General features: G+C 44.0%; 1 protein-coding gene across 8 annotated transcripts in view; it reads left to right on the top strand.

Annotated features, from left to right (window-relative positions):
- Positions 1 to 26,310, top strand: part of LOC121074688 (multiple epidermal growth factor-like domains protein 6) — a 194,819-nt gene that overhangs the window by 117,441 nt on the left and 51,068 nt on the right. For all 8 annotated transcript variants that reach the window (XR_005822483.1, XR_005822486.1, XM_040567077.1 and 5 more), the window contains 5 exons: positions 9,683 to 9,805; positions 18,971 to 19,093; positions 21,695 to 21,817; positions 24,203 to 24,340; positions 26,152 to 26,274. Coding sequence is in view for 6 of the 8 variants with exons in the window: in XM_040567077.1 (XP_040423011.1) it covers positions 9,683 to 9,805; positions 18,971 to 19,093; positions 21,695 to 21,817; positions 24,203 to 24,340; positions 26,152 to 26,274 (630 nt within the window). In the remaining 2 variants the exon portion in view is untranslated. The remainder of the gene's footprint in view (positions 1 to 9,682; positions 9,806 to 18,970; positions 19,094 to 21,694; positions 21,818 to 24,202; positions 24,341 to 26,151; positions 26,275 to 26,310) is intronic.

The following is a 26,310-nucleotide window of genomic DNA, read 5'->3' as shown; positions in this document are numbered from 1 at the left end:
CCTAAGCAGAAATTACATAAATGTTTAATTATTGTCTTTCAGCCCGCACTGATGCGCTGCACAGGCAAAATGTCCTCTTCCAAATTCCCTGCTTACAGCCGGTGCATGCACTGCTTTTCTACAGGAAACACTGAGTAAAATTAACGAGGCTGTTTTCTTCAGCATATAAATATTGTTTAAGATCATAAGTTATGAGTTTGTCCGGATTGTGGTTTTTCAGATTGAACTCCTTTGTTTCTTCTTGTGGTCATTCACTTTTCCTGGCAGCAGTTTTTCACTGCGAGCCCGTGTCCTTCCATGTGGGTTTCGTATTGATGTGGATTGGAGTCATCAAGTGCGTACAGTTGCCAAAATATCTATTAGCGTAACCCAGTGTGGAGGCTGGTAACCCTATCAGTCTTCCTTCTTGGCTGTACTTCTTTGTGATGCTTGTGCTGCTCTGAAATGCAGAACCGGATCGTTCCTTTTTCGTTTAAAAAAAATGAGAGTGAAGAAAAACGTACAGATCTGTACCGTGAAAAGATGTTGAAAACTATTTCTTTGCTGCTATGTGCAAGCATCACAGTGTTGTCTGAGGTCTGTCTATGAAAATTATCCCATTCTTTACTTTAATTCTATACCCTGACTTTCTTTCAAATTATCTGGCCCCAATAATTGCTTAAAATTCACATATATATGTCTCTGTGTGTATATTTAATGAAGAATGCCTTGAAACTCTAATTAGGGCTGCTTGACTCCAAAGCAGTTTACATATCACAGGCTTACACAGCTATCAAACAGATGCTTCTCCTTTTTTTCATTCAACTGACATTTTCATTTTCTCTGCATATTTTGAGGACTGAGCAGTGATGTGTTTTGACTCCTGAGGCTACAGACGATATCAAAATGAGGATTAGAAATGAAGCTTTACCTGTCAATTAAATTGTTAAGCTTGTCCTCCACAGCATCTACACTTTCAAACGGCCTGTTTATTGAATTTGAAATAGTTTTCATTCTTGACCTTGTTTAAACTGAATGGACAGTTCTAATTATAATCTTCAAAGTTTTCAGCTGCAACATATGGTTCGCATATAGAGTTGTGGATGAAGGGCTCTTGACTGTTTATTGAGCTAAACCACTGTTAAATATCTCAGGAAAGATTGGCATGTCAGGCGTTGAAACCAAGCAGAAAGCAGCCGTACAGGTATCGGCCGTTTTCGTCTTTTCACATCACTTTTCCCAGGAGGTCTGCTCTCGAGGGACACCTGAGAAATGGTCTGTGGTGGCGGGACCCAGGCACTGGTGAGGAACAAGTCACCACTTTCAGAGGTTGCATTGTGCCAGTATTTACATAAGTGATACAAAACCATATCAAAACAAACAAACAATAAAAACAAATAAACAAAAAACAAGCAAACAAAGAAAAAAAAAACATCCCACCTGTCCCCAGAATGAATTCAGATTACCAGGATCTTTCACAAATCAAATGTCATTCTTTCAAATCAACTATGGCTCCCACTGATGGGGTTGCATGACACCTCACAGCAATTTATTCCTGTATTTATTGTCCAATAAGGGCAGTGACAGATCAGGAGATTGAATCCAGGTCTTTAAGACTTGTCCGGGTGGATTGCCCTGTTCAGTGCTTCCAGCTCTGATCTCTTCTCCCCAGAAGCATCTTCCCACCTCCCCAGCTGCGCCCTAGGAAAGCCAAACCTTAGAGAAGCCTCTTTCCTCTTCCCTCCTTGAAAACAGTCATCAGGAAATGCATCTCCCTTCCAACCTGGACATAAATATTTATTACCTAACATAGGCAGAGACCCATAGATGACTGCTGTTAAGCGTTTCCCGGTGTCCTTTGGTGTGCTCGGTATAAAGACAGATAAACCAGGGCTGTGAGAGAGGAAAGCCGACCTAGTCACAGCTTGAAGTCACTGAAGCTACCTGGAAAAATATCTGAAATATAGGGCAAGGTACCAACTGCAGGGCAGCAAATTCTCCCCTACAGTGTGACCAAATCACCAGGGAGGTCTGAAGGAAGGTGACGGACTGAAAGTCAGACAAACCTTTATAAAGAGCATTTTTTTTAAAAATGCCATTGATTTTCAGGGGAAGGCAAATAATTAGATAACTTGGAAAGCCTGTTTCTGTGCATGGCTAATTGGATAACCCTGCCAAAATAGTGCAGGTTAAAGCTGCTTTGTGCTTAATCCCAAGCAAAGAAGAAACATTGTGCAGAACTCGCCGCACTAACAAGGGCCCTCTTTCAACGTGCAATTGGTTCTCAGGGACTAAATTGGGTAAGGAATCTCTTAACCATGCCTTTTAACCAATCTCTTATCAGACTTGACATGCTTCTTTCAGTACGATTTGCTCAAGCTATTCCATTAATTAATTTTGTTGTAGCGAGCTTGCCTCAGACACCTGTGACTTACTGAAATTTAAGTAAGCTGCAGCAGTGATTTGAGCTAACCTGACTGACTTTGAACTGAAGCAGACAATGGATGCTCATATAATCCATTGGAGGGGCCAGAAAAGGGCAGAAACAAATAGGTGAGGAGCAAAAATAAAAGCCCAGGAGCAGGAACAGTTTAAAATGACCCAGCAAGCTCCGCAGGAGCACATTTATCTATGCTGAAAGCTATTTCACCAAGGTGTTTTAACATCAGGTTCTAGTGGACCACTCAAAGGAGCTTGTAACATATTTATGGTATTTTTTGTGAAGTATAAAAAAGAGCCCTAGAGTTCATGGAAGACGTGGCGATTTAAAATCTTGCAGCTATAAAAAATTGCCCTCTTCCCTCTTCGCAGCTCAGTCTGGTTCGGTGAAACAGAAGCACGTTTTCAGTTAAAATTAGCAGAAATTCTGCTTTTTATTCTTGAATTTTAAGCTTTGGTTTTGACCAGACTTACAACTTGTGTTTTGTTTCTAGAGTCAATGCTAATGTCAAACAACTTTCATAGTGGCAAAATTGGACAAGTATTTTTCTAGCAACGGGAGGTTCAAAACTCCTGGAATCAAACTTTCAAACCTTGAAAACAACTTTAATGTTAGTCAAACAGGAGAGGTCATTTAAAAAACTTCTGCTTGAAGAGCAAATCATGTCACGCGTAATAGTAAGTACATTTGTGAATGGATTCACACTGGTTGTCAAATTACGGGCATTTTCAAACTCAAGACTTGGGGAGACTGTGTGATTTAAAGGAAGCTGGGAGCTGAGTCTGTCATAAATGTATCTGCTTATAGCAATGGTGGTTCTTACGTTACGTTTCACTCTTACAGAAATTTCTGATTTTTGCGATCAGCTTATACATGACTGGGTACTGAGCCTGTTTCTCACCTCTCCCTTAAGTATACAAATTAGTCAGCTTTGAAACACATGAAATTGATGTGTAAAATCCACCATGTAAATTGGTGGGGAACGACCATATGATATTTTCACTCTGTAACTTGCATGAGGTTAAACATCCTTTGGAATCGATACACCAGACTAATCACAAATAACAGAAGGGAAAGCACTGTCATCCATCTTTGCTGGTTCTAAATATCATTTTAGATACCAAACAATAAGGGAGTTTTCATGTCGGATGAACTAAACGAGCTGCAGTTCAGCAAACTGAAGGGATTGGGTGAGTGATTCAGCACAAATGAGTGGAAAGCTGGATTTTTGTTAACCTAATCCAGAAAAATACTGAGATGAACAGTTTATCCACTTGTGATAATTTTACATATAGCCGCTTAATGTTTCTCCTTGTGGCTGTTTACATAAGATCCAGTCTTCCCTTCCCTGTTTCTCCACCCTCCCTGTTACTGACTGCTTAATCCTAGCACGTGTGGACCCACAGAGCTCCCTGGGCACAGAAGAGACCAAACCCTGACTTTACTAAATTGTAAGATGCTGCTGCAAAGAGTAGACCGTGCTTCCTCCCTCTGGTCACTATTTTTTATAAATAATTACTATAATTATTTTTAATTATAACCCAAACTTATAAATTTAAAACCATCCATGTAAACCATCCGTTAAATAAATGGAAGTAGGGTTTTGTGTTTTCCTCTCTCCGTTGGTTGCATCCTTCCTGCAGTAAGCTGGGCGGATTGTGGTGAATGGAAAATGTCGATGTGCATGTGTCATCCGTTCCAATTTCATGTAGTATTTCTTAGGCATCTGGTAACAAGGGTGTCGTTGTGCTTCTGTGAAATCCTGTCGGGCCAGGTCCCCAGGGGGTACCATGGAGGTTGGGGTCCCCAAGTGTGAGCGTGTGCCCAGCTGATTTTAACTGGGTGAAAGTAAGCCCTGACTACTCGTGTACATGGGGTCCCTGGCCTTGGTGAGGCTAAATTACGCATTTTCAAGAAAGGGGCTGTTGCTCCTGGCTTCAGTGACCATGCTGCTCTGCACCTCCCAGCTTGATGTGACTCTTGGCACCCCGGCAAGTCCCTAGTGCCTATGGGGTGGGTGATGCTCACAGCTTAATTTCATTTGGTCGCTGCCTCTCTTCGTGTTGCTCTTTACAGCTGGGTTGAGCCTGGTAGGGAGCAGCTTTCCTTTGGCAATTTACAGCCATTCAGGTCTTTCTTTAGCACTCGCTCCTGTGGCAGCAAGCCTAAGAAGGGAGCTAACGGTGCTAATGCAAAATGAAAAGTTTATTCTGCCCCATAAGATGTCCCCTTGAGGAGTTACCTTCCCTCCTGACGTGCACGAGCCCTTCACGTCTGCTCTGGGGCTGTCGGCATGTCTGACGTGGGCTCACTTTTGAGCTCTAGTTACAAAAAATGACCTTATGAGGAATGCCTTGCCCTAAAAAGTAAACTGAATTAGGAAGAAAAGCAGGCCTTTCTTTCAGTATTGCTGCAGGCTCTTTGAGATCTGAAGTGGCAGCTGTCCTGCACCAGAGCTCAAGTATTTGCATATAGCTACAGAAGAGAAAGAGGGTCAGGGATGTATCACTGCAGACCTGTGGGAGAGAGGATGATGTATTCATTGTGGGAGTAGAGACTGCAAAGACTGCAGTCGCTTGAAAGAAAAAAAAAAAAAAGGAAAAAAAATTGGATTTAAAAGCAAAAAGGATTTTGGATCGTATGAAGTGCCTGTCCAGTGGTTATTATATTGGGTATATACTTCCCTCTGGAGGCTCGTGACCGTGCAGATATTTGTTACGTGTGGGTTTAAGGAGGTACCTGGTACAAGTGTGAGTGCCTTGGACCCACCAGCTCCCCCTGTTCAGGGACGTGGGAGCTGTGGCTGCCCCTGCTCCCGACCTACGCGTGCTGCTGAGGCTCCTGCAAATGTTCAGCCCTGCTGCTGTCAGAACGGGTTTTCTCCTTCTTCTGGGGCTTTCTTTAGCTTTGCCTGTTTATGTTTCTTAGTGGCTTAAGAAGCTAAGCTGCTGTTAGTGGGGAATTGATCTGGCAACAGCCTGCTTTTTTTTCCTTTATAAAAGCATAATTGCAGGTCCACTCATTATCTGTGTCTAGCACCGCTCTCTGTTTATTTTTAAGGAACTGATTGATCATAGCTGTTCCTAAGCATTTTAAGTAACAGTATGAAAAAAATCCTACAAGCTGTGTACAAGAGCCACTGATGTGATGACCTTGAATTCCTAACAAGCAATCTCACAGCTCTGTGTTTAAACAGGTATTTGGCAGGGAAATCAACCTGTTGCCAAAGCAGCCCATCAAATCGGCTGGGGGCAAACTTCACGATCAGCAAAACCCCCACTCAGCGGTACAGAGGACTTAAAATCCATAACACCATCAGTACAGCCTGCCCTGGAAGGGGCACGGTGCTGGCAGCAGCCCTGGGGTTTGCATGCTGCAGCCTCCTCCACGTTTGGGGTGCACAAACGGGCAGCACGCCATCACTCAGGGGCCTGAAGAGCTAAAAGAAGCTGCAGGCAGTGACGGCTAAGGCAATTTGCATCCTGGCAACAAGTAGGATTGACTTTTGCCTTGGCCATAAGACTGTTCCTGATGACCAGTGGGTAAATCGGGACATAATCCTCGGGCAGGCGGTGGTGGACTGGCAGCAGCAGGCAGCAGAGCATGTGCTGCGTGTGTACAACATGGAGAGCGGGCACTGGTGAATCTCACCAAAAGGCATCTCTCTCTGCTAAAATTCACAGGTGATCTGGAGGATATTCACATCCCGACTCTGCTTTGTTCACCCGGCAGCGTAATCCCCTTCTCAAGATAGCTTTGGGGAGCACAAATTTCTCGTTTTTCTTCTCGCCTCTATGGATGGCTCTGCCTCTGTTTTGGGGACAGAACTGCTTTCGGCACAGGGTGACTGGCAATAAGAAAGCCCCAAATGGCTCGAAATTCCAGTTATTCAGATAAGCATCCTGAATGTAACTGTAGAAAGCTGAGCACATAGCTATTTTAGTTTGATCTGCAGCAGGAATTAATCCAAATTTAATTATAGTATGTAGTTAAACAGATGCAATCTCCTGTAATCCCATGGGGACTGACTTTATAATTTTACATTTCTAAAGTTATTTCCACATAGAAAAAGAAACGGCCACTTGTATACCTCTTACAGTGTAAGCTGTTGCTTTCCTGGTGTGTTTGTCCTTGACAGGTGTAGCTATTTTACTGTAAGAGTGCAAATAGGTTACACTTGTAAAACTCTCAAGTGCAGCTCAAGCACTTAGGTCAGTGTCTGCTTCTCGGCCTTCTCCCTAGACAAAATAATTAAGGCATTTTTCTTCTGTAACCGGGGGCAGTGTTGTTTCCTGTCCCGGAGATGTAGGAGGCACTGAAGGCGACTGCACGTTGCATTTTTCTTGATTATATCTTCAGTACGCGAAAGCATCTTTCGACGTTTAGTCCTGACGATATTGATCTCGCAGAGGAAGCCTCGGGCTGAAGGCCTCGCCTGCCATCGGCCTCGCCGCTCGGGCCTCCCGGGAGGACGGCGGTGGCGCTGCGTGGTGTGCTCCTCCATCTCGCCTGGTGATTTCCCCCCTCAGCTGCAGGGAGTTGTGGGGTGGGGTAAGGCTGTGTGTACAAGTCTGTTATAGGGCCTTTTGTTCTTCGTTTAATTGTACTGCCTTCCAAGTGCCTTGCTGGGCCTGGAAGGGTGTTTTATGAGGCGAGCAAAGTATGTTTGTTGTCCATCAGGTATCTGGATGATATTGGAGAGGATACTGTTGTTCACCTTTGCTTTTGTCCTCCTGGTGATGGGTACCTAAAGCTGGGCCCACCAGGGCCGGTGCTGAAGTACGGAGCCCTCTGGGGCCCCAGGCAGGCGGGGGGCACCTCTCAGAAGGGTGGGCTGTCACACAGGCAAAGCCAATGAGGGGGACATGGAGCGGTCTGGTGATGTGGGGACGTGAGTGGTTTGGGACACAGCAGGACGAGGGACACGCGGGCTGATGGAGGCTGCAGCCAGTGCTGAGCTCCCAAGGGCTCTCCTGGAAATCCAGGCACTAAAATGCCCGAACAGACCTAGCTCTGACAAATAGCACTTACTCTAATTGCTCATTTTTTATTATCTTGGCTATTTTTTTTTCCTTTGTAAGTGCTAATATCCTAAACTAAAGCTGTATTTGGTACATAGAGAAATTCTGTGGCTGATTGTAGCTTATAAAATTAATATATTAAAGCTTAAAATAATTAAGTTTATGGAAGTATAAATACTAGAATGTGTTGTACTATATAGCTCAGCTGCTTCCTTGGTATACTTTTCTGAGCCTTTTTGCTTATTTTATTTCTTTGCTACTCAAGACAAATAGTTTCCTGGTTTTGATTTCATCCTGGGATTTTTCAGCAGAGTGTTTCTTAACAGTATAGTATTCAACAAGATGAATAACATTTTCTGTTTACTGTTTACATTAAAAAAATGAAACTTCTGTTTTAAAAAAAGTATTCCAGATGTCTCCAGGCAGTAGGAAATGTACATAGTATACAGTCTAATGAAGGAACAGATATAGCAGAAGGATTAAAAAGTGGCACACGTTAGCAAATGGTCTGAATTTAAACACTAGTCAACACTAGGACTTCACTTTAGGTGAGTGAAATTCACATGTGAAATATTAAAATTTAACTTTATAAATACATTTCCTGAGGACCAGGATGTCGTGTGTTTCCAAGTCATCTTTAAAACTTCCTTTTTCATTTAATTTTGATTAGATTTTCTAAAATGGAATAAACATAAAAGCATAAAAATGTAAACCATAAAAGCTAAATGCAAAGCAGATATATCAACAGCAAAAATATGAAAGCCAGACCCCATGCTCCTCGAGTGCAACACCAGGGGGGAAAAAACCTTCTTTGTGCTCTTGTTTCCGTGCTCCTCTCCGCTCCGCATTCCTGGCTCTGCAGCCGGCCCCTTCCCTGCAGCAGCAGTTATGGGCTGGCCTCTCCATGGAGCCACTCTTTTCTTTCTTTCTGTCCCAGTCTCCTCATGCACACCTGCTTGGGCATTTTTGGGTGGTTAAATCCTTTAGGATGGTTTCAGAATGTGATCCAAAGGGCAGTTCAGTCCTTGTCAGTCTTTAAATATATATATATATATATTTAGGTAGTAATGGAGGGTCCCTTCCAGATGCCTATTGCAGAAGGGTTTAGTAACAGGAGGATGTGTTCAGTGGTCAGCATAATTTCATGCCAGCATCGCCCCTGGGTGAGATGGAGGGTTGTGGACCTGCCATCCCTGAGGGCTGCAAAGGAAAGGACAGACAGATCCAAGACGAGTATCTACCAGGTGAAATTTTGTCACGGAGTGAACTAACTGGCCCTTACTTTCGATGATTTCTGTGTCAATTTTTAAGGTAGTGGTATCAACATGCCAATCAAATGCTATTTACAGTATTCTGGAGTTGCAGAAAAGATGCAGAAACTGCTTATGTGGTACTTTTGAAAATGCAGTTTTGTGGGTTCTAAACCTTCAAGTGTTTTCTTAAACTTTTCTAGGTCTTTTTTGTCCATCCTTGTCTTCGTTTTCAGGAGAAATGTTACAGCACAGTCTCAAGCCGGTTTAATGGTGGTTTCTCTCCTCATTTGACTGAATGTAATCCCCTAAACTGTGAAATACAGAGCAATGCCTGCTGATGCTGAGCATGTACGGTCAGGAAATCACTTCCCTGTCAGGGAGGTCACCCGAGAAGAAGATACAGAAGGTTCAGGAAAACTCGGAGAAGCCTGCGGGACCAGAGCCACAGAAAATGTGGCACAAAATCATCCTTTTTTTCATATGTAGTGCCAAAACTCCCATTGATTGAGAGCATCAGCTCTGCTCTTGCATGTCTTTTTCCCATGTCAGTTGTATGTCCTTGTACCCCCAAGCAGCCCTGCTAATGAGATTAAAGGCCTGATGCAAAAGGAAATCTTCATACAGCAAATTTTTGTGAAAGCCAAATGTTTGACCAGTGGTACCTGCAAGCTTGGATGTGTTAGCTTACTGTCATTCTCTCCTTGTATTTTTCTCTTACCCCCAGGGGAAAGCGTCACAGACCACTCTAATTAGCAAAGGCTTCAGAAGTAGAGACTACAGAGACAGTGCCCGTGGGAACTTTGAAAAACACCATAAAATTTCAATTTTCTTTGCTCTGTATAGAGTGCAGCAGCAAAATAAATAAACAAAAAAATACAGTTGGAGCGTCGTGGTTGCATTGTGTATGAGCTACATACACTCCAGGAGAACCGGGGTATGGCTTTGCTGAGGCTGTCTTGTAATTTCTGTCATTTGTCTGCTCTTTGTAGATATGGACGAGTGTGCAGTGGTGAACGGAGGCTGCCAGCAGGGCTGCATTAACACCCACGGCTCCTTCTACTGCCAGTGCCAGGTGGGATACAGACTGCACACCGACGGGCGCACGTGCTTACGTAAGTAAATGTTACAAGCACATCACTGGGAAAAAAATGTTTTTACATAAACGCAGAGGTTTGTAGACTTTCCTGGTCTCAATTTTGCTTAATTCATGAAGGATATCACTATCCTGTCTGGTTCAAGTGGTTTTCAAGAAAACAGACATTTCCAAAATTGTTCTCTTTTTTGAGAGCAAAGCAGTGACGGCATCCAATGTTTCTGTGATGCAATTGTGTGAAAATATTTTTTGCTCTGAAGCAGGCTTTAAAAAATGTAAGGTCTTCCCGTCAAATGAGAACATTTTTCCAAGTCTGAGCATTTTTTAAGCCTGGTTTTAGGTAATATGAGAAGAATGGTCAAGTATGGTCGGGCCACATCTGCAGAATAAATTCACTCCCAGTTTTGTCATTGTCTCAGTTCTTGCATGAATTCCCTTGGCTGTACTTAAAATCAGCCAAATATGTCATCAGTCATTTCTTATATTATCTCAGCAGTAAATTTACTGATGCAACTAGGACACAAGATGTACTAGCACTCAGGCTGTGGGAATAATGTTTTTTTTTTTTTTTTTTTTTTAATTTAAGGAATTTACCATTTTAGGTTTGTTGGGTTCACCACATACAAAGACTTTCAGCATTTTGGAAATTAACTGCAATTAAAAATATGGCGAAGTCTGAATCTTTTCTTGGCTATGTCAGTTGGAGAGGGAATGAGTAAGGAAACACAAGTGTGAAATAAATAAATTAATTTAAAGCAAAATGGTTTATATTTACATAGAAACACTAGTGTTTTCCTATGAATTACAAGAAGAAAAGAAAAAAAAAAAGAGAAATCCATCTCTCTCTGATGAGGTATGACCAGGGAAGACACAGAATTCTAAGATGTGATGTTTGAATTACATTACTCACTCTGAATAGTCTCATTTTCAGCAGTGGTGGAGAGGGAATTTCATACTAAAAATGAGTAACATGGCTTAAGGGAAAAAAGATTGAGAGAAGTGAATGATAAACACAAAAAGTAGGTATTGTGGGGATTCTGTGGGCAGTGTGTAGTATTCCCGTGGCACAAATAATCAGAAGCTTAGTTCTGAGTTTTCTTAGCTGTGAACATTATCAGAAAGTGAGTTTTCATTTCAGGAATTTAAGCATTCAAAAGGAGTTATTAAAAATACTTAATATAATGTTCAGGTTTATTCAGAGTATCTCCAAAATTATCAAGGAGGAACAGAAATAAATCCTAAGATGAGAGACAGAAGGAAGTCAGAGAGAGCTGCTATCATGATAATGGATACACACAATACTGAGCAGGGAATATTGAGTTCCATTTAGCTATTTAGACAAGACACCAAAATAAATGGATATAATAAACTCTCATGCATTGGAGCACAAGACAGAGGCTAATTGATGAGGACAGGGAGAAGCATTTTTTATAAAACTGTTCTCCAGGAGCGCCCAGCGTTGGAATTTGGGCACTAGCTGCTTGCACTGACCAGATACTGGTGGGAATGGAGAGTTTGCTTGGTCTACTGCACCAGTTTATATGTGCCTTTTTGAGCACTCATCCGATCAAGAAGTAAAAGGAATAGTGCACGTCTCCTTTGGCCTAGTGCAGCTGAGCAGAACATCTAGCGTTTCAAATAAAGCTTACATTAGCAATAATATTTGTTCCATGAATACCTTAGAGGATGTAACAATCTCTCAAACATACTAAGAATAAAAAGGGTCCACATTCTGGAAATGAGCTGTTATGAAAGTTTATTATCTCAGCTACAGAAATAAAAAACACGCATCCCTTTATACAGGCTTTTGAGATGAATGCAGCCCAGATTTCTGTTATGTTCATTCTTTCCACGTCTTCTTTTCTTTTTTGGCAATCCTATGTTTCTGGGAGCAAAAGTGCCAAAATGACTTGAGGGAAGCAGATTTTGCAGCCTAGATGGCTTGGAAGTTTCCCATACATAAGGAAGTGGATCTATCTTCTTATAAGATATTCAGCCCACATCTGAAGACTCAAATAGGTCTCCATAAGCTTAAGATAAGGTCTTCGATAAGCTACTTTACCATGCGATTGCATGGAAGATTACTGAAGTTTTGTTACAAACCCTTTACAGCAAGTCCTGTCCTGCTACCGCATCATCACAGCGTGTTTGGGATCCCGACTGTCCCTGGCAGTCCATCCCTGCATCACCAGCATGATCCTCATAGCACTCTCCTGCTTGTACTCCGAGGCAAATGATTTCTAACGTGGGTTATCTTCTTTGGTGATGAACAGCATGCGAAAGTAAAATGTTTTATTCCTGAATCCTTTGATGATCTCTGTTACTTTGTGTTGTGCCACAATCCCATCTTTTTCAGTGTTCCTTTTCTTCTTTAGCTTTTTGTCCCTCAGATTTTGCTCAATACTGAATTCATTTTTAGATATGCGTGCCAGCCTGAACATTCACTACAAATCAGGTAATTAAAATAACCAAGGGTAACACTGCCCAGTCCTTCTACTTTGTTTTCAATGCCTTGATTATGTTAACGTAGTGAATTTAACTTCGTTAAAGTTTAACCAACTGATGTCTGGAAAGCAGAAAATCAGACAGAAAACATATTTATTGTAGTACCAGGCTGTGTTTTTGGACTGATGTAAATTCATTGTCTTCACTGGAATTTATTCTTGTTTGAACTCCAAGAAGTGAAAGCAGAACAGAGATTTTAGAGCCCAATTCATCTCTGGTGCCAGCTGTTATCTTTGATGTCTGGCTTATGTAGAAGAGCTGTTGAGAAACAGCTCTTTGTGGAGACTTCCACACACTATGGATCTTAATAGAGGAAGCAACAAAGAAGGTATCTCTACAAAGCTCTACTCTTTGCTTTGTCACACAAGTAAAAGTACAGTATATCTGGTTACAGTTCTTGTCATTCGTGAGGTTGGATTTAAGGTGATGGAAGATAAAGGCTTGAGGAGAGTGCTTGCTCTAGCCCCATGGTTACTGTCTAACTAGGGTTTCATACTCTTTTGTAAAAACATTGAGCATTATTATAGGTAATAATAGGTTGAGATATGTATGTTGAAGGCCAAAGCTTAGCTTCTTTCAGCCACACAGAAGCCTAAGAGACACTCAGGTGTGAGAGGACAGCAAGGCTGCTGCGGAGCTGAGCAATGACCTGAACAGAGAGCGGGGCTCGTGCTGGGGCTTCCTTTGCCACTGTACAGCTCGGTAACTTCCCAGATAGCAGCTGAAGTAACCACACAACCTGGTGGCTTCACGGGCTGGAGACAACTCTTCGCTGAGAATTTTCCATTTTCTCCTGGAGTCAGAAAAGTCTCTTTTCTCTATCAACGTCAGCATCTGTATTGCACAGGTGTGGAGATGGAGCCCATCCGCAGGTCCTTGTCTTCCCTGCGTGTGGCCTCCCACCACCGTCCCCACATGCCGTGACACTGTCCCCTTGTCTCCATGCCATGAGGCACCGCAGGTGGCAGAGCTTCTCTGCTGCCACTTCCAAACTGGCTTATGTCCAGAAGAGGAGGGAGGAAAATGGCACCTTTAAAATTCGAGGCGTCTCTTCTGTCGCTTAGAGCCGACTTAAGGCATTTTCACGTCCTGAAATTTTTCCATCTTATTTGAATATTCTTACTGAAAAATGGGTCTTTGGAAACAAATGTAGAGCAAGCGGGAAGCTCCAAGTGTGTCGGTGCCTCCCTCACGGAAACTGAAGCTGCTTTCAGAGGTGGGCAGCCTCGTCCCCGGTGCAGACCAGACAGCAAGGCCAGGTGCAGCATGCAGGGAGGTGTCCTGGCCGTTGCTGCCTGGGCATCGAGAGTCAATAGCAATGGAAAAAATTCCTTCTCTTTTTAGCACATAGTCAGTGCAGCAACTAGTTGTCTGCTGATGGTAGTACAGGCTGAAATGCCTCCTGCAGCAGCTTTTGTGGCTAACACTTCATTAATGTCTATGACAGATAACTGAATTAATATTAATATTGCTGAAATAAACGTCAAAGCTTTTTGCTGACATCAGTGAGTCCAGAGTCTGCCTTCCATGGAGGATCAAATAGTCTTTCCAGCTCCTCGTGGCAAACATTGTACATCCCTCCTGTTAAAATATATATAGATGCAGTCATGTACACACTCACGTACATACGTGCAGCACAATAACAGGTTCAGATGATCGATCTTATTTTTATATTCAGCGTGCGAATAGGTGTGGGTGTGTGTTAACATATTTTGGCAGGAAGAGAAACGTTTCTCCAGAGGCTGGGGATATATGCTGAACACAAAAGAATATTAATTTGCCTGAGCAAAAGAAGAAGCATCTTTAGAGAGGAGTTAAAATTGTCTTATGCCTTGTTGTTTACTCTGTATGTCCATGCTGCAGTCCTGCAGAGCCTGTGACTCCTGTCTTTTACTGCTTCCTATGCATGAGGCTGAGAAAATCAGCTTGAAAGACAATTCCCCTTTTTTAATCAATAATAGTGGGGACAGACAAAAAACAATGGGCAAGTGCCAGTGGGGCTGCTCTGTTTTTCCCTCTTTACCTCGGCAGATCCTCGAGTGTTTTGCTGCTGTCAGATCAAAGGGTGGCTGTACTTCAGTCAGCATCGCAGCTCTCAGATCTTCCCTTCCTCTTGCTGCAGTCGTTGGCTTTCGCCAATGCGGGACGCTGTCAAACCAGCACTGTGACTGCCAGGGAGAACGGCGCAGGGGACGGGAACAGGTGCATCGATGAAAGCAGTTCCGTAAGGCTGTAAAAATTACAGGACTGTGTGTTTTTTGCAGTTGTTCGTATATTTGAAACGGGAAATACGTTTTGGGGTTGTTGACGTGTGTTCCCACAATGCTTCCTCGCCTCTGACCATCAGCCCCTGTGTTGACGGGGGGCTGCGGGCAGGAGCAGTGGCTGGGTGACGGTCACGACCAGCGCCAGCAGTCCTGCACCACCTGCCTGCACATGCTGCAGGCCATGTCAAAGCCCCCAGGACAGTGCTGGGGGCCTCTGCCCATTCCTATTTCCCCCCACTTGCAGCTTTAGGAATTGCTTATTACCAACGGGGTTAAACCAACACGTAGCTGAGGTGTGAAGTTCGCCTCAGCTGACAGTCACAAAGGTGTTTTTGGCCTCGCAGACCCCTGGCTGCTGATTGCACACTGGCCATGATGAGATAGATAGGTGAGGAACTTGGTCGTGTTGTAATCCTCATTACTCACCAAGTTGCGTGCAGAGTTGGCCTCCATATTTTATTCTACATGAAGTCTGTTCTTTAACTGATTTTGGCTTATGTTGCTCCTAATTGCAATCTGATTCATTCATCCTCCCCTTCAGGTTATGCAGTACTCGCAAGCAGAACAGAAATGCTACCTTTGGGTTTGGTGGTTGTTTTTTTTTCCATATATTTTAAGAAATTCATCAGTTTTTAAATCAAACCTCCCCTCGCCAACACAAGCGCACACACATTGCACCCTTGAATATGCCAGCGAAAGATAGGGCCAAATCTGTGGATTTATTGCGCTAAAATTCCTGTCACAAAACCGTTTCCATATGGCTGCTCTTCTGCTCGGGGGTTTTTACGCGCTCCGTATGAAGTGTGAGTAAATCCTGCTGTTCAGCTTGCTTCCAGCTCCCGCTGTGTGCAACCTGCGCTTGGCCTCCAGGCCTGGCCTCCCCGCACGGCTGCCGGCAGCCCCGGCCCGCTCCCTTCCTCATGGCCTCCCACCTGCCGGCCGCGTTGTGTCCCCGGGGATTAGCAGAAAGAGACAGAAAGGGACAGCACTGTTGGGGACAGGGCTCTGGGGGCCTGCTCTGTTCTCCAGGCCGACTCCAAGCCTCTTGCTGCTCCTCTGCTGGCGCTGGAGGTGGTTGGCTCCCTCATGCCGTGGGGCTGATGAGGGTCAGGCACCCACCGAAGGCAGCAGTTCGTCACCAGTAATTGCTGAACAACGGAGCCCTATTTGGAGCCTGTTTGTATGCTGGTTACCTGCTTTTAGGATGGTGTAAATCGAAATATAATAGCACAACCTCCCCAGGAGAGGAGCTGTGGTCAGAGGAAGGAATCTGTCTTGCAAGAGGAGTTTGCCTGGCAAAATGAAGTCTGAGTGGGATGCTTTCATCCCATAAATACCTTAGCGAGTAAACACCTAGGAGAGAAAAGTGCTAGTTAAGCTGATGGACAAGATTTTTACAGGAACAAATGAGCCTAAAGTGGCCATGAATACATTTGGGTTGGCAATTAGAGATGTTCTAAATAGAAGAGGTGGGAGGAGGTGAGCCTGGCTGGTTTTAGTTTCCAACCAGAAGGGATGGCTGCTGTAGTGCTAGTTTGGACAGAGAAACTGCAGGATCACGAGGGCGTTTACTACAGCAGCCATGGCTGTGCTGCAGTGTGAGCCACCCCATGGGCTGCTCAGGGGCTGACTCCACACCCAGGCGCCCCATGAGGCAGTGCGGAAAGACCCGGGCCTGGCAGGGTGCAGCCTGCCCTGCACAGCCACTGCAAGGCACGGAGATGCACGGCAGCAAAGTGGAGAGACAGGGGCTCTAGGTGAGGGGTGTATAGATGGGAGCTGCAGTGGCTTTTGTGCTTATATAAGGGACATGGGCTTTACAGGATGTCTGCTAAAAAGAATTCTCCATTGGGTTACCCAGGAGTGGTAGGAACAAACATCTTTCACTACCCATTCTGAATTTTCCATGTATAAATAAACAGCTTCCACCAACAACTCTCCCTCTGCCGGGGAAGGAATTTTTAATCCTGACCACTCTATATTTTCTCCGGTGTAAAGTCACGGTTGCTGTGAGCAAGCAAATGAGTTTGATGAGACCAAGTTCTCTTTCATTTGCTGCTCTAGAGAGCATAAGAGGTAGGACTGGAAAACTAGACTGCGTCCTTTGCAACCTTGCAGTGACTTTCTGGAAGGGTCCGCAGCACACACAGCACGTACAGTTTATCAAATGCATTACTGCCATCACAGATCAATGCACCAGCGTGGCTTTTTCAGACAAGATTCCTGGATGTCCTGAGACAGCTAGGAAACTGAATGGTTATAAAGTTTTCTTTTTTTTTTTTTTGGTCTTGATTTTTTGGCCACAGTGTTTAACAGCTTGGGATAGAGTTTCATAGGGTGGAGTCAGTTACCCAATAATGTTAGCAAGTCAAACAATAAGAGCCAAATGTGTCGGAGAAAGAACACTAATGAGTTGTTTTTAGCTTTTCCTAAAACCTGCCTGTGACGCAAGGAACAGATATGTCAGAGTAAAACAAAAGCAAGTAAAACAAATCAATCTGTGGTTGCTTTATGTCCTGAAAATCTCTTTCCTTTACAAACTTTTATCTTGTCTAAGGGCTTCCAAGGCTGCTATTTTTATTCAAATTACTACATTTTACTACTGAGTACCCTATAATTTGTTGTTTGCTTGTTGTCATGTCACAGATTATTACAAGTTTTACTCTATGCTGCAATCATTCTCAAATTAAAGCTTCGGATGCTCTGAAAACCTTTATAATATGTAGGTTTAACAGATGCTGTTTGATAGTGATTTCATTTAATTTATCCAAATAAAAAAAGAATCAGCAAATAACTCAATATTTGATATCAGCCAGGGAACGAGTTCTTGCTTGAAGCTAAATCCTTTGTAGACAGCAAACTGTTTAACTGCAGAGCTGAGCTGTCAGCCTTGAAAGTGTCACATAGGATGAAGTGCTGCTGTCCCTCGGAAACCTATTTGCAACCTATCGTGTTGAAAGTCCAACAGAAAATTTCAGTTCTAAATCCTTAACAGTGATATTATTTTATATTATCATGCCAGACACTCAGCCTGCAGACTTGAATGGTTATGTTCGTGAGATGCCAGGAGGTGAAACGAGGGGATTTGAGGCGTTTTGGGGCCATGTCCTCTGTTGCCAACAGTGGCACAAATTTCCACTGGCTACACAGAATAGGAAAGCAAAAATTGGAGGATGTGAAAAATAAAATTCCAACATATTTAAATGTCTCTATATAAAATAGTTTGGTTTTGTTTTTTTCTTAGCCCCTTCTTCTACATAACTCTATATATTTGTTTATGGGGTTAGCCAAGGGAAGAGCCAAGCTGCAAGGTCTAGAGGAAAACACCTTCAACTGATGTTGACTTTCCTCCCAGTGCTCCTGTGGAAATTATCTTGCACAGACCTTGAGATAGCCAACGAAGGAGATGTCAGGCTGGAGGCAAGCGAGGAATACTGGTCAAATGTTTCAAAGCAGACAGTAATTAGTGAAAAGCTAAAAGTGAATTACAATTTTAATTGTAAGGAAATACCTTTGACTTTTAAAAAGCTTTATTTGAAACTAAGCCTAACTCTAGGGGACACATTTTCAAAGGTATCCTCCAAATTTGCCTCTCTAATGTTCTTCACCAGTGTCTTCGTGTAACTAGCACTCCATGTTGAAACCTCAACGTTGTGCAGAATATCAGATTTTGGTATGAAAACTCTGTCTCTTAACCCAAATCATCCTGTCTATGGGTCAGTTTGTATGTGTGCAAAGCCTTTGGGCAGGTACATGCTTCCAGCAGGTATGCATTCCAGGAATAAGCACGTAAACCACATTGAAGGTGTTGAGGTGGAGACTTCTGCAGGCGCTTTATAAATGTGTTTCTAAGTTCTTGCCACTTAGAGTTGCTTATCCTTGAAATGGTGTGTTGTTGTTGAAAAAAGTAAAAAATCTTGATGTACAACATTAATGCCATATGTTTTTAGACTGAAAGAAATCTTTTGAGGGCTCTTCAGCATGTATTTTCTCTAGAGACTTCTAAATACACATTATTCTGTGGCAAACTCCACCACTGTATGTGTTTATTGGTTCACATGTACTGGAGTGCTAATTGCTATTGTTTAGAGCAACTCTTGAAATCTGCTCAGTTATGGCAAAATAAGGATGAAATGTACTTTTCCTGTCCTGCTTCCAAGGAATAATACAACCACAATTGCCCACTGTTTAAAGTGCTGCTGCTCTATGGAAAATGCTGTCCAACAACAGAGAAAATAGCACACAGGAAAACAATGGATTTAACTCCACACCGACTTCTGTCAAATATTTTTTTCAGTCTAATCTTTTACGGCTACCGTAATCTTAGTTGTTAGCTGTAACGATGGCAGGTAAGACCATTTTCAGGCACAAGTATGACCTTTAAGTTGACAGTGTGCTCTAATTGGTTTCAGTGATAGACCCCTGCACAAGTGGGAATGGAGGATGCTCACAAATCTGTCAAAATGAGAGAGGAATTGCCAAATGCGAGTGTCATCCAGGGCATTATCTTTCTGCAGACAAGAAGTCCTGCTTAGGTAAGAAAATGCGGACTGTTTCTTGGGAAGAAGGGTATTATTCCGTGCTCTGGCTTTACTGAGCTTTGAATGGAAAGAAATATGTTGGACAAATATATGTATGTGTTTTGAAACAACATTTCTCCTTGTGATATTTACGTCAGCCAATTGTCTTGGGGGACTATTTTAGTAATGGCAATTACCCTGTGATCTCTTCAATCATAGTTTCTAGGAACTGGATTTGTGGGTGCTGTAGTGTTATTGCTGTAGTGTCCCTTTAAAATAATGCCCCAGATACAGTTCCTGGAAAACTGGTTCAAGTAACACTGAACCAGGTCACTGAAAACCTATTTAGAATTCAAAAGGGCTTTTTAGCAGAACTGCTTCCATATTCATAGAGAAACTACTGTGAAGAAAGAAATCACAAAGTCTAAGATTTCCAAAGAAAGGAGCTTAAAAAGTTGAATTCCAAAGTCCTGTACTTAGGCTGGGATTTTCAAAAGGATCTAAAGCATTTCTGACCTGAAATGAGTGGGAATTAGTGACCAAAATACCTGTTTTTCTCTTTTAACACGGTGCTTCGAAGCAAGGGTAGTTTATCAGCTTAATGGAGTGCAAAGTATCTCTAGACTTGACTGTGTACAGATTTTTAACAGCCTTGTCAGGATCAGGGTGCGACACTAATTGCAAACTCCCCTTTTTGAAAACTTGGCCAAAATTTTACCAATACTTAAATTGCTGTGTTGTCTGTACAGAATGCTGGCTGCTTTGCAAAATACTTCCTGCCTTGGATGTTTTACTCAGTTTTCTGTAAACCCTTCTGTGAGTAGCACTGCGCACCTTGGCAGTTCCAGTCTTACTGGGATTACTCATATGAGGAAGGTTACCAAAAAAGTAAAGTATTTCCAAGTAGCGTCGACCCTACACCGATGATTGGTAGGTGGAAACAGCAGTGTGTTTAATCCTAGGGTCAGCATGTTCCTTGTTTTGTCTTGGATGCACGTTGACAGTTCTGTTTATTTATGTATAAACTCAAGCACTAGATAACTTGCAACGTTATATATCGGAACAAATTTTCTTCCTGACCTCATGGCAACAGTCTTGAAATGTTAGGCGTCATTTTTTACTGTGAATATACTATGAAACAAAAGCTTTTTCTCCTAGAGATTATTCAAAGCATTTTTTTGCCAAATTCAAGCTGGTATTTGACAATCTGAAAACCAAGCTAGAAGGAGATAGAGGGCAGGAAAGTGTCAGGGGAGCTGATACTTTAGCTATTAGCTGTATTTACGAGTTATGAAGAAATATGTGCAGGATGGTGGCTGTGGTATGGTTTTCCAACTTTTTTTTTTCTATTTGAAAAGCAGAAAAAGCGAAAAGAACGTTAGAGGCATTTGCCAACATTTTCTATGTGTAAAGTGGCAATTAATTACAGAATGAGGAGAAATAGCCCATTTTATTCTAAACAGCAGCTACACACATTGCAGCTTCAGAGCAGCTGCCATTCAGCCTGAAATTTTCATGAGTCAGTGTGCGGTGTTTGCACTGCCTGGGGCCTCTTTTTGCAAGTAGGCTGATTGCATTCATAAAGCTACTCGTGTTCAAGTGCAGGGGGCCGTGAGCATGGGACTGATTACAGCACATATGGAGAGAAAAAACTGTTGGAAAGCGGTTTGCTGTGGGAAAGGGCGAGGAGCTGCACACCTGACAGCTCCGTCCTGGGCGCGAGACGCTCTGACCCGGGATCGTCGCAGTGAATAATTTGCGTTTTGCAAGGCAACGTTAGGACAGGGTGGGAGCAGGAGGTCGGGTAGGTGGGTGCCACACGTCTTTGCACGGAGGTTGGTGTTTGCAGCTGCACTACACAGCAGCAGTAATTAGTATAAGGCGTATCTTTTTTCCTTAAAAATATTTTCATGCTCTTCCACTGAGATTTTAGGAAGATGGATGCCTTTAATAGCATTTAACTCCAAAATGCAGACGACTGAGTGTAAAGCTGAGGAAGGGACTGCTTGACAGAGGACTGTGTGAAGAACAGTCTGCTCATGTACGGCTCCTCACCTTTTCTACTTTCTCACACGTGGTATGAAACTCCTCTGATGACAGGAATTGCCTCCCTGCTGGACTTATGCAGAAGAAACTTCAGGATTCAGGGATGTGACAGAGAGGATCTGTCTTCATCAGACCTACCGAGACCCAGCCACCATTTAATCCAGATCATTTGACATCCAGGAAGTAAACAGATAATTCCTGCTCCGTTAATTTAAATGGAGTGGCTATGAGTGATAATTTAAGGGTAGTAGGAGTTAGGACATTTTTCCATGTTCTTCATGTGGCTCCTATTGCCTTTGCTCTTGTTATAGGAAAAATCAACAAGCTACTTTGACCGATGCTGTAAATATGATGTTTGATGTTGTAAATATTCATGTGGAGAGGCTTAGACAAACAGATTAATTTGGAGAATAATGCTGTGGGTTCAGTCTTCCTGGATTCATCATTTGTAGACTAACATCAAGAAACTGTTTTCACTGGACATTCGGAAATACAGCCATGTGGGTGTAGGGAGATATTTTTAATTTTAATACCCAAATGTTTGTCTCTGCCCTTCTCTCTGCTTCCTAGACATTGACGAGTGTGCAGAAGGGAGAGCCAGGTGTGCTCATCGTTGTGTGAACACTCTGGGATCCTTCACCTGTGCCTGTAATCCCGGTTTCGAGCTGGGGGCTGATGGAAAGCAGTGCTACCGTAAGTGACAGGTTTCCAGCTATGCATTTCGGGCTATCTTATCTGCAAACTGCCGTGCTTCATTTTTAATTCAGTTGGATTAGCACTCCCGGCAAAATAAATGTATGCAAAAACTGCAGCTTAATATTATTTTCTTCATCTTCTGCTATTGCCATTTTGCAAGTTGATACGTTCCTAAGCCTCTGTTCACAGACCTTAATTACTGCATTTCAAAGAGCAAATATCCCTGTTGGTTTATCTTCAGAGCCTGGTGAATTCTGTTCCAGCGCTACCAAAATATTGCTGTTCTGTGAAATATATTCATTCCTGCCCTCCTTCTCCCAATTTTCTTACATATTGGATCTGATGCCGAAGAAAACAAAGATGACATTCTGCTCTTGTCTTCATCTGTCTAGGTTTACTTATGTTTCTCCAGAGACTGTTGACAGTATTAAGTAGATGCTTAAAAACGGGGAAAGAAAAAACAAGATTTGGGATGAGAAAATATAATATTTGCACAACTAAAATTTCCCAAACTAAAGCATCAGGGAGCCCTGTTGTGTTCCCCCCCACGCAGTGGGGTTTCTCAAGCAGCGGTGCTTTTCTTGAGAAGGGGACTGGCTGCCTGCGCTGCTCGCTGAGAGGTTATCCCTGGGCTGTCCTTGAGGGTAAATTTAGATTAATAAAGGAGGTGTTGTGGAAGAGCTGGTGTTATTATGGACCTAACATAAGCTCACTGGAATGCAGGCAAAAGTATGACCTGTTCTAGCAGAGGTGGGCAGCGATCGTTCAATCTAATAATACCCTGCAAGAACTTTCAGCAGAATTTCCTTCAGAAAACATACGGCATGCCAGAGGGGGAATGCGCTCTTCAAGCATTTGCATGTAAGAAGTATTTAGTAAGGACAAAAATCAGTTTGAAAACATCCACGTACATTAAAAACAAAAAACAATTATTTCAGAGAGGTCCCGGAGAATTATTTCATAGGTAATGGGGATCTGTGAGTAGTGCAATGGCAAAGGGAATGCCATTAGTACACAGATATGAAATGATCTATTATGGGCATAAAAAAAAGTGGTTTAGACCACTTAAGTTTCATTGTGATTTTCTGATCTTTTTTTTTCTCGATGCTCAGCACATCCCCATGGATGGCGATTCTCTGTGCCTTATGTGCAATATTATGGAGCAAGCAATCAAAATAAAAACATTCTGTGTGTATTTATGATCAGGATTATCACAGTGTTTAAGCGATTCACAATCTTTGTTTATTCTCTCCCCAGTGGCACTGGGGAAATCCTTGTTTTACAAATGAAGAACTAAGACAAAGTAAATGACGAATATAATGCATTAAGTCAGATTCTGGGCTTCTTAACTCCCAGTTTAGCACGCTGGACGGTAGGCTAGATTTCTTCTCCCTGATGCAAATTACCCCAGCATGGATGAGATGTTGCCTTCCATATATGTTCTCTGAATTTACACCCTCTTCTAAGTAGACTGGAAGGCACAAAAAGGGGAGGACCAGAGCTACCAACAGAGATGTATCTGTGAGCTGCAGAAGGGGGGAAATGCAATCCATCTGTACCAGATCTGTTTGCTGCTCCATTCTGGGATGTTTCTGGAAGTACAGTGGCTCCTTTTGGGGTGGAGTTTCTCAGCTCTCCTGCACAGCACGGAAAATTCCTCTCTAAATAGCCCTCTAATAAACAATACAGCTAATTCAAGAGAAACTTTACAACTGAGCTTATAGCTTATTTTCTTCCTAAAGAAATCATTGAATGGAGCACCTGGATGGGAAGGAGATGGACAGATGTTCCCTTTCCTATCCGGGGGTTTCCACTGGACCTTGCCAAAATGTCTGAGGTCTGTGCAGCCCAGCCAAGTGCCGGCAGCTGGGGAGATCTCTCAGGGCAAAGGGGGCTGGTGACAGCATCGTACCGGCACCGTCTGACTTGTCTGGGGGACAAAGTCTTAACAGAAGTGCTGCTTTGCTGCAGCTAAAAGCTGCTTTTTGGAACGCACGGGCAGACTCGGTTGAGCCGAACCGCCTGGGCTCCTCAAATATTTCCGTCTCTCCTTTGGGGCGAGGGCAGAGCTCACTGCTGCGTTCAGACGCAGCGTCAATCTCAGGACACCTGTGAACGCTCCCATAGCCGGCAGACTGCTAAACTGGCAAGCCACCTTCACACTGCCGAAGTCAGGAGCATCCGCTGTTGGGACACAGGGAGACAAATACTCAGAGTTCAGTGGCTCAAAGCCACGCTGTTCCCAGGTGTAGGTGCGAGCTGAGTTTATATTTCCTGCTACAGCAGCTGGTTTATGGATGCGTTTTTATGCGCGGCTTATTCTCCAGTGACTCTCCTCTTGCGCTTGCTTTTTACCATCCTTTCGATTTGTTTCTCTGCAAGGCATCGAAATGGAAATCGTGGATAGCTGCCAGAACGACAACGGCGGCTGCTCTCACCACTGCGAGCACACGACGGCGGGGCCGCGCTGCTCCTGCAACGACGGCTACATCCTTGCCTTGGACGGCAAAACGTGCACAGGTAATTTACCCCCCTGCAAGGGGGGTGCACAGCAGAGCTGTCGCTCGAGGACGTCCCTTCCCCTCCCATCCCTTCCCTCCTCCTGCAGAATTTAGTTAGTGCTGTCCTCTGGCACTTCCTCGGCCACTGCTCCAGCTTGCCTTGCTCTGTGCTTGCTCAGGTCATTCATTTAGGGGAGGGAGCTCTGCTTCCCGAGTGGAAGAGGACACCGGTGCAATTGCAGGTGTCGTGGCCATGTCTCACTGTGTACAGCTGAGGCTGAGGGGTTGTTTTCTGTCCCTTCCTCTGGCTGGCTGGCTCTGGCTGGGAGCATCAGGACCGCTTTTCAGGACTGTTCCCTGTGCAAACCCCGCTTTGTGTTATGGAAGTTGCTCTGTTTCCATCACGTGCTCACTGGTGAGGTTACACACGTGGCTGTGGGCAGTCTCACTGAGGAAGTGGAAGCGGTAGAGTTACAGTTGTTTTTATTTCAAGAAGAGCTTAAAAATTCCTTCATGTTCCACACGATTTTACAAGGTGATTTTTTTTGTTTATGGCTTCTGCTGTGCAAACTGTATCTCATACTGGTTTAGGCTCACTGTCGCTATGCCATTAAAGCTGTAAAGAACAGCCAAGAAGAGAGGAGAAAACAAACCAGGAGCAGGCATCACAGAACAGCACAGACAAGACAGGAGGAGAGGTAGCGAGCAGGAGCTCTGGTGGATGCGGGGGCACTACGGACAAGAAGTCTTGCAACGAGAAAAGCCCAGTGCGGGGAGGAGGAACAAGCAGGGCAGGAGGGAAACACAGCTCTGGAAGGGTGGCTGATGCTGCAGCTGTAAAAATGAGAGAAATGAAGGAAGGGAGGCAGATGTGGATCCTGAGCTGACAAGAGCCTGGCGGGGCGGGGTGGGTCATTCAGTCCCATTTCTGCACACGAGAGGAGGCAGAGCAGCACGGTGACCTGCTAATAGAGATGTCAGAGGGAGAACCGCCTCGCTGGCTACAGCCAGGGGAGGCAGAGCAGAGGTGAAGGGCTTGGCAGGGCTGAGGAAGCGAAAAGCTGCTCTTCACAGCAAAAATCTTCCTTTTGTTGGATGCACATTTCGCATTCCTGCACAGACAATGGGCTGTTAATAAACCCCAGAGCAAGGTATCGTCTGACAAACTGCAGAGAAACTCAGCTTGTGACATTTCTGGAAAACACTCCGTGTCCAAATAACCCGCATTAATCATTTTCATGCTGACCTCCTCACCTCGATTGATTAATTACATTTTCCTTCTCCTCTTTCTCCTGTCCGTGTTTCCTAATAATGTTGGTACTCTCTCCAAGGTTAATTGAGACACTGACCTTTCCCATCTGTGGTTGCTCACCTAGGTAGTGCTCAGAAATGTTTTGCAAGCTCAGCATTGACAAGCTGGCCTTGCATGGCCACTGAATAGCGCGGCAGGCTGGAGGGGCTGAGCTCAGCCAGGAGCCTGCAGTCAGAAGATTGCAGCTGGCTGCTCGTACCTCGCCACCAGCACAGCCGTGCCGATGGTACCGATTTCGGGATGGACACTGGGCATGGCACAGCAACAGGCTGCCAGCTATCAGAAGCTACGATTGCACCTTGCAGTCCGCCCCTCCAGCGAATGCACTGTTAGATTAGAGGTTTTTTTCACTGCTGACGTGGAATAAGGTTGGAGATATGAAGGTGCAGGTAGTTAAACGTGGATTGCTGTTCAGTAGCGTCTATCCACGTGCTGTGTGTGTGGGAGCGCCTTTGTGTGCTTGGCGTGTGCAGCCCGGGCCGTGCCTGGGGGCTGAACGAGCTGCCCTGTCCTTGCAGAGGTGGACGAGTGCGAGACCGGCGCGTCCTGCTGCTCCCAGTTCTGCATCAACTACGCGGGCGGCTACGAGTGCTCCTGCAAGGCCGGCTTCCAGCCCAGCGCCGACGGCTGCGGCTGCGACGGTGAGTGCTTTCATACCGGTCCGGCCAAGCACAACA

This window comes from Cygnus olor, chromosome 9 (genome assembly GCF_009769625.2).
Source record: "Cygnus olor isolate bCygOlo1 chromosome 9, bCygOlo1.pri.v2, whole genome shotgun sequence".
Taxonomy (NCBI): domain Eukaryota; kingdom Metazoa; phylum Chordata; class Aves; order Anseriformes; family Anatidae; genus Cygnus; species Cygnus olor.
This window is presented reverse-complemented; position numbering and strand designations above follow the sequence as displayed.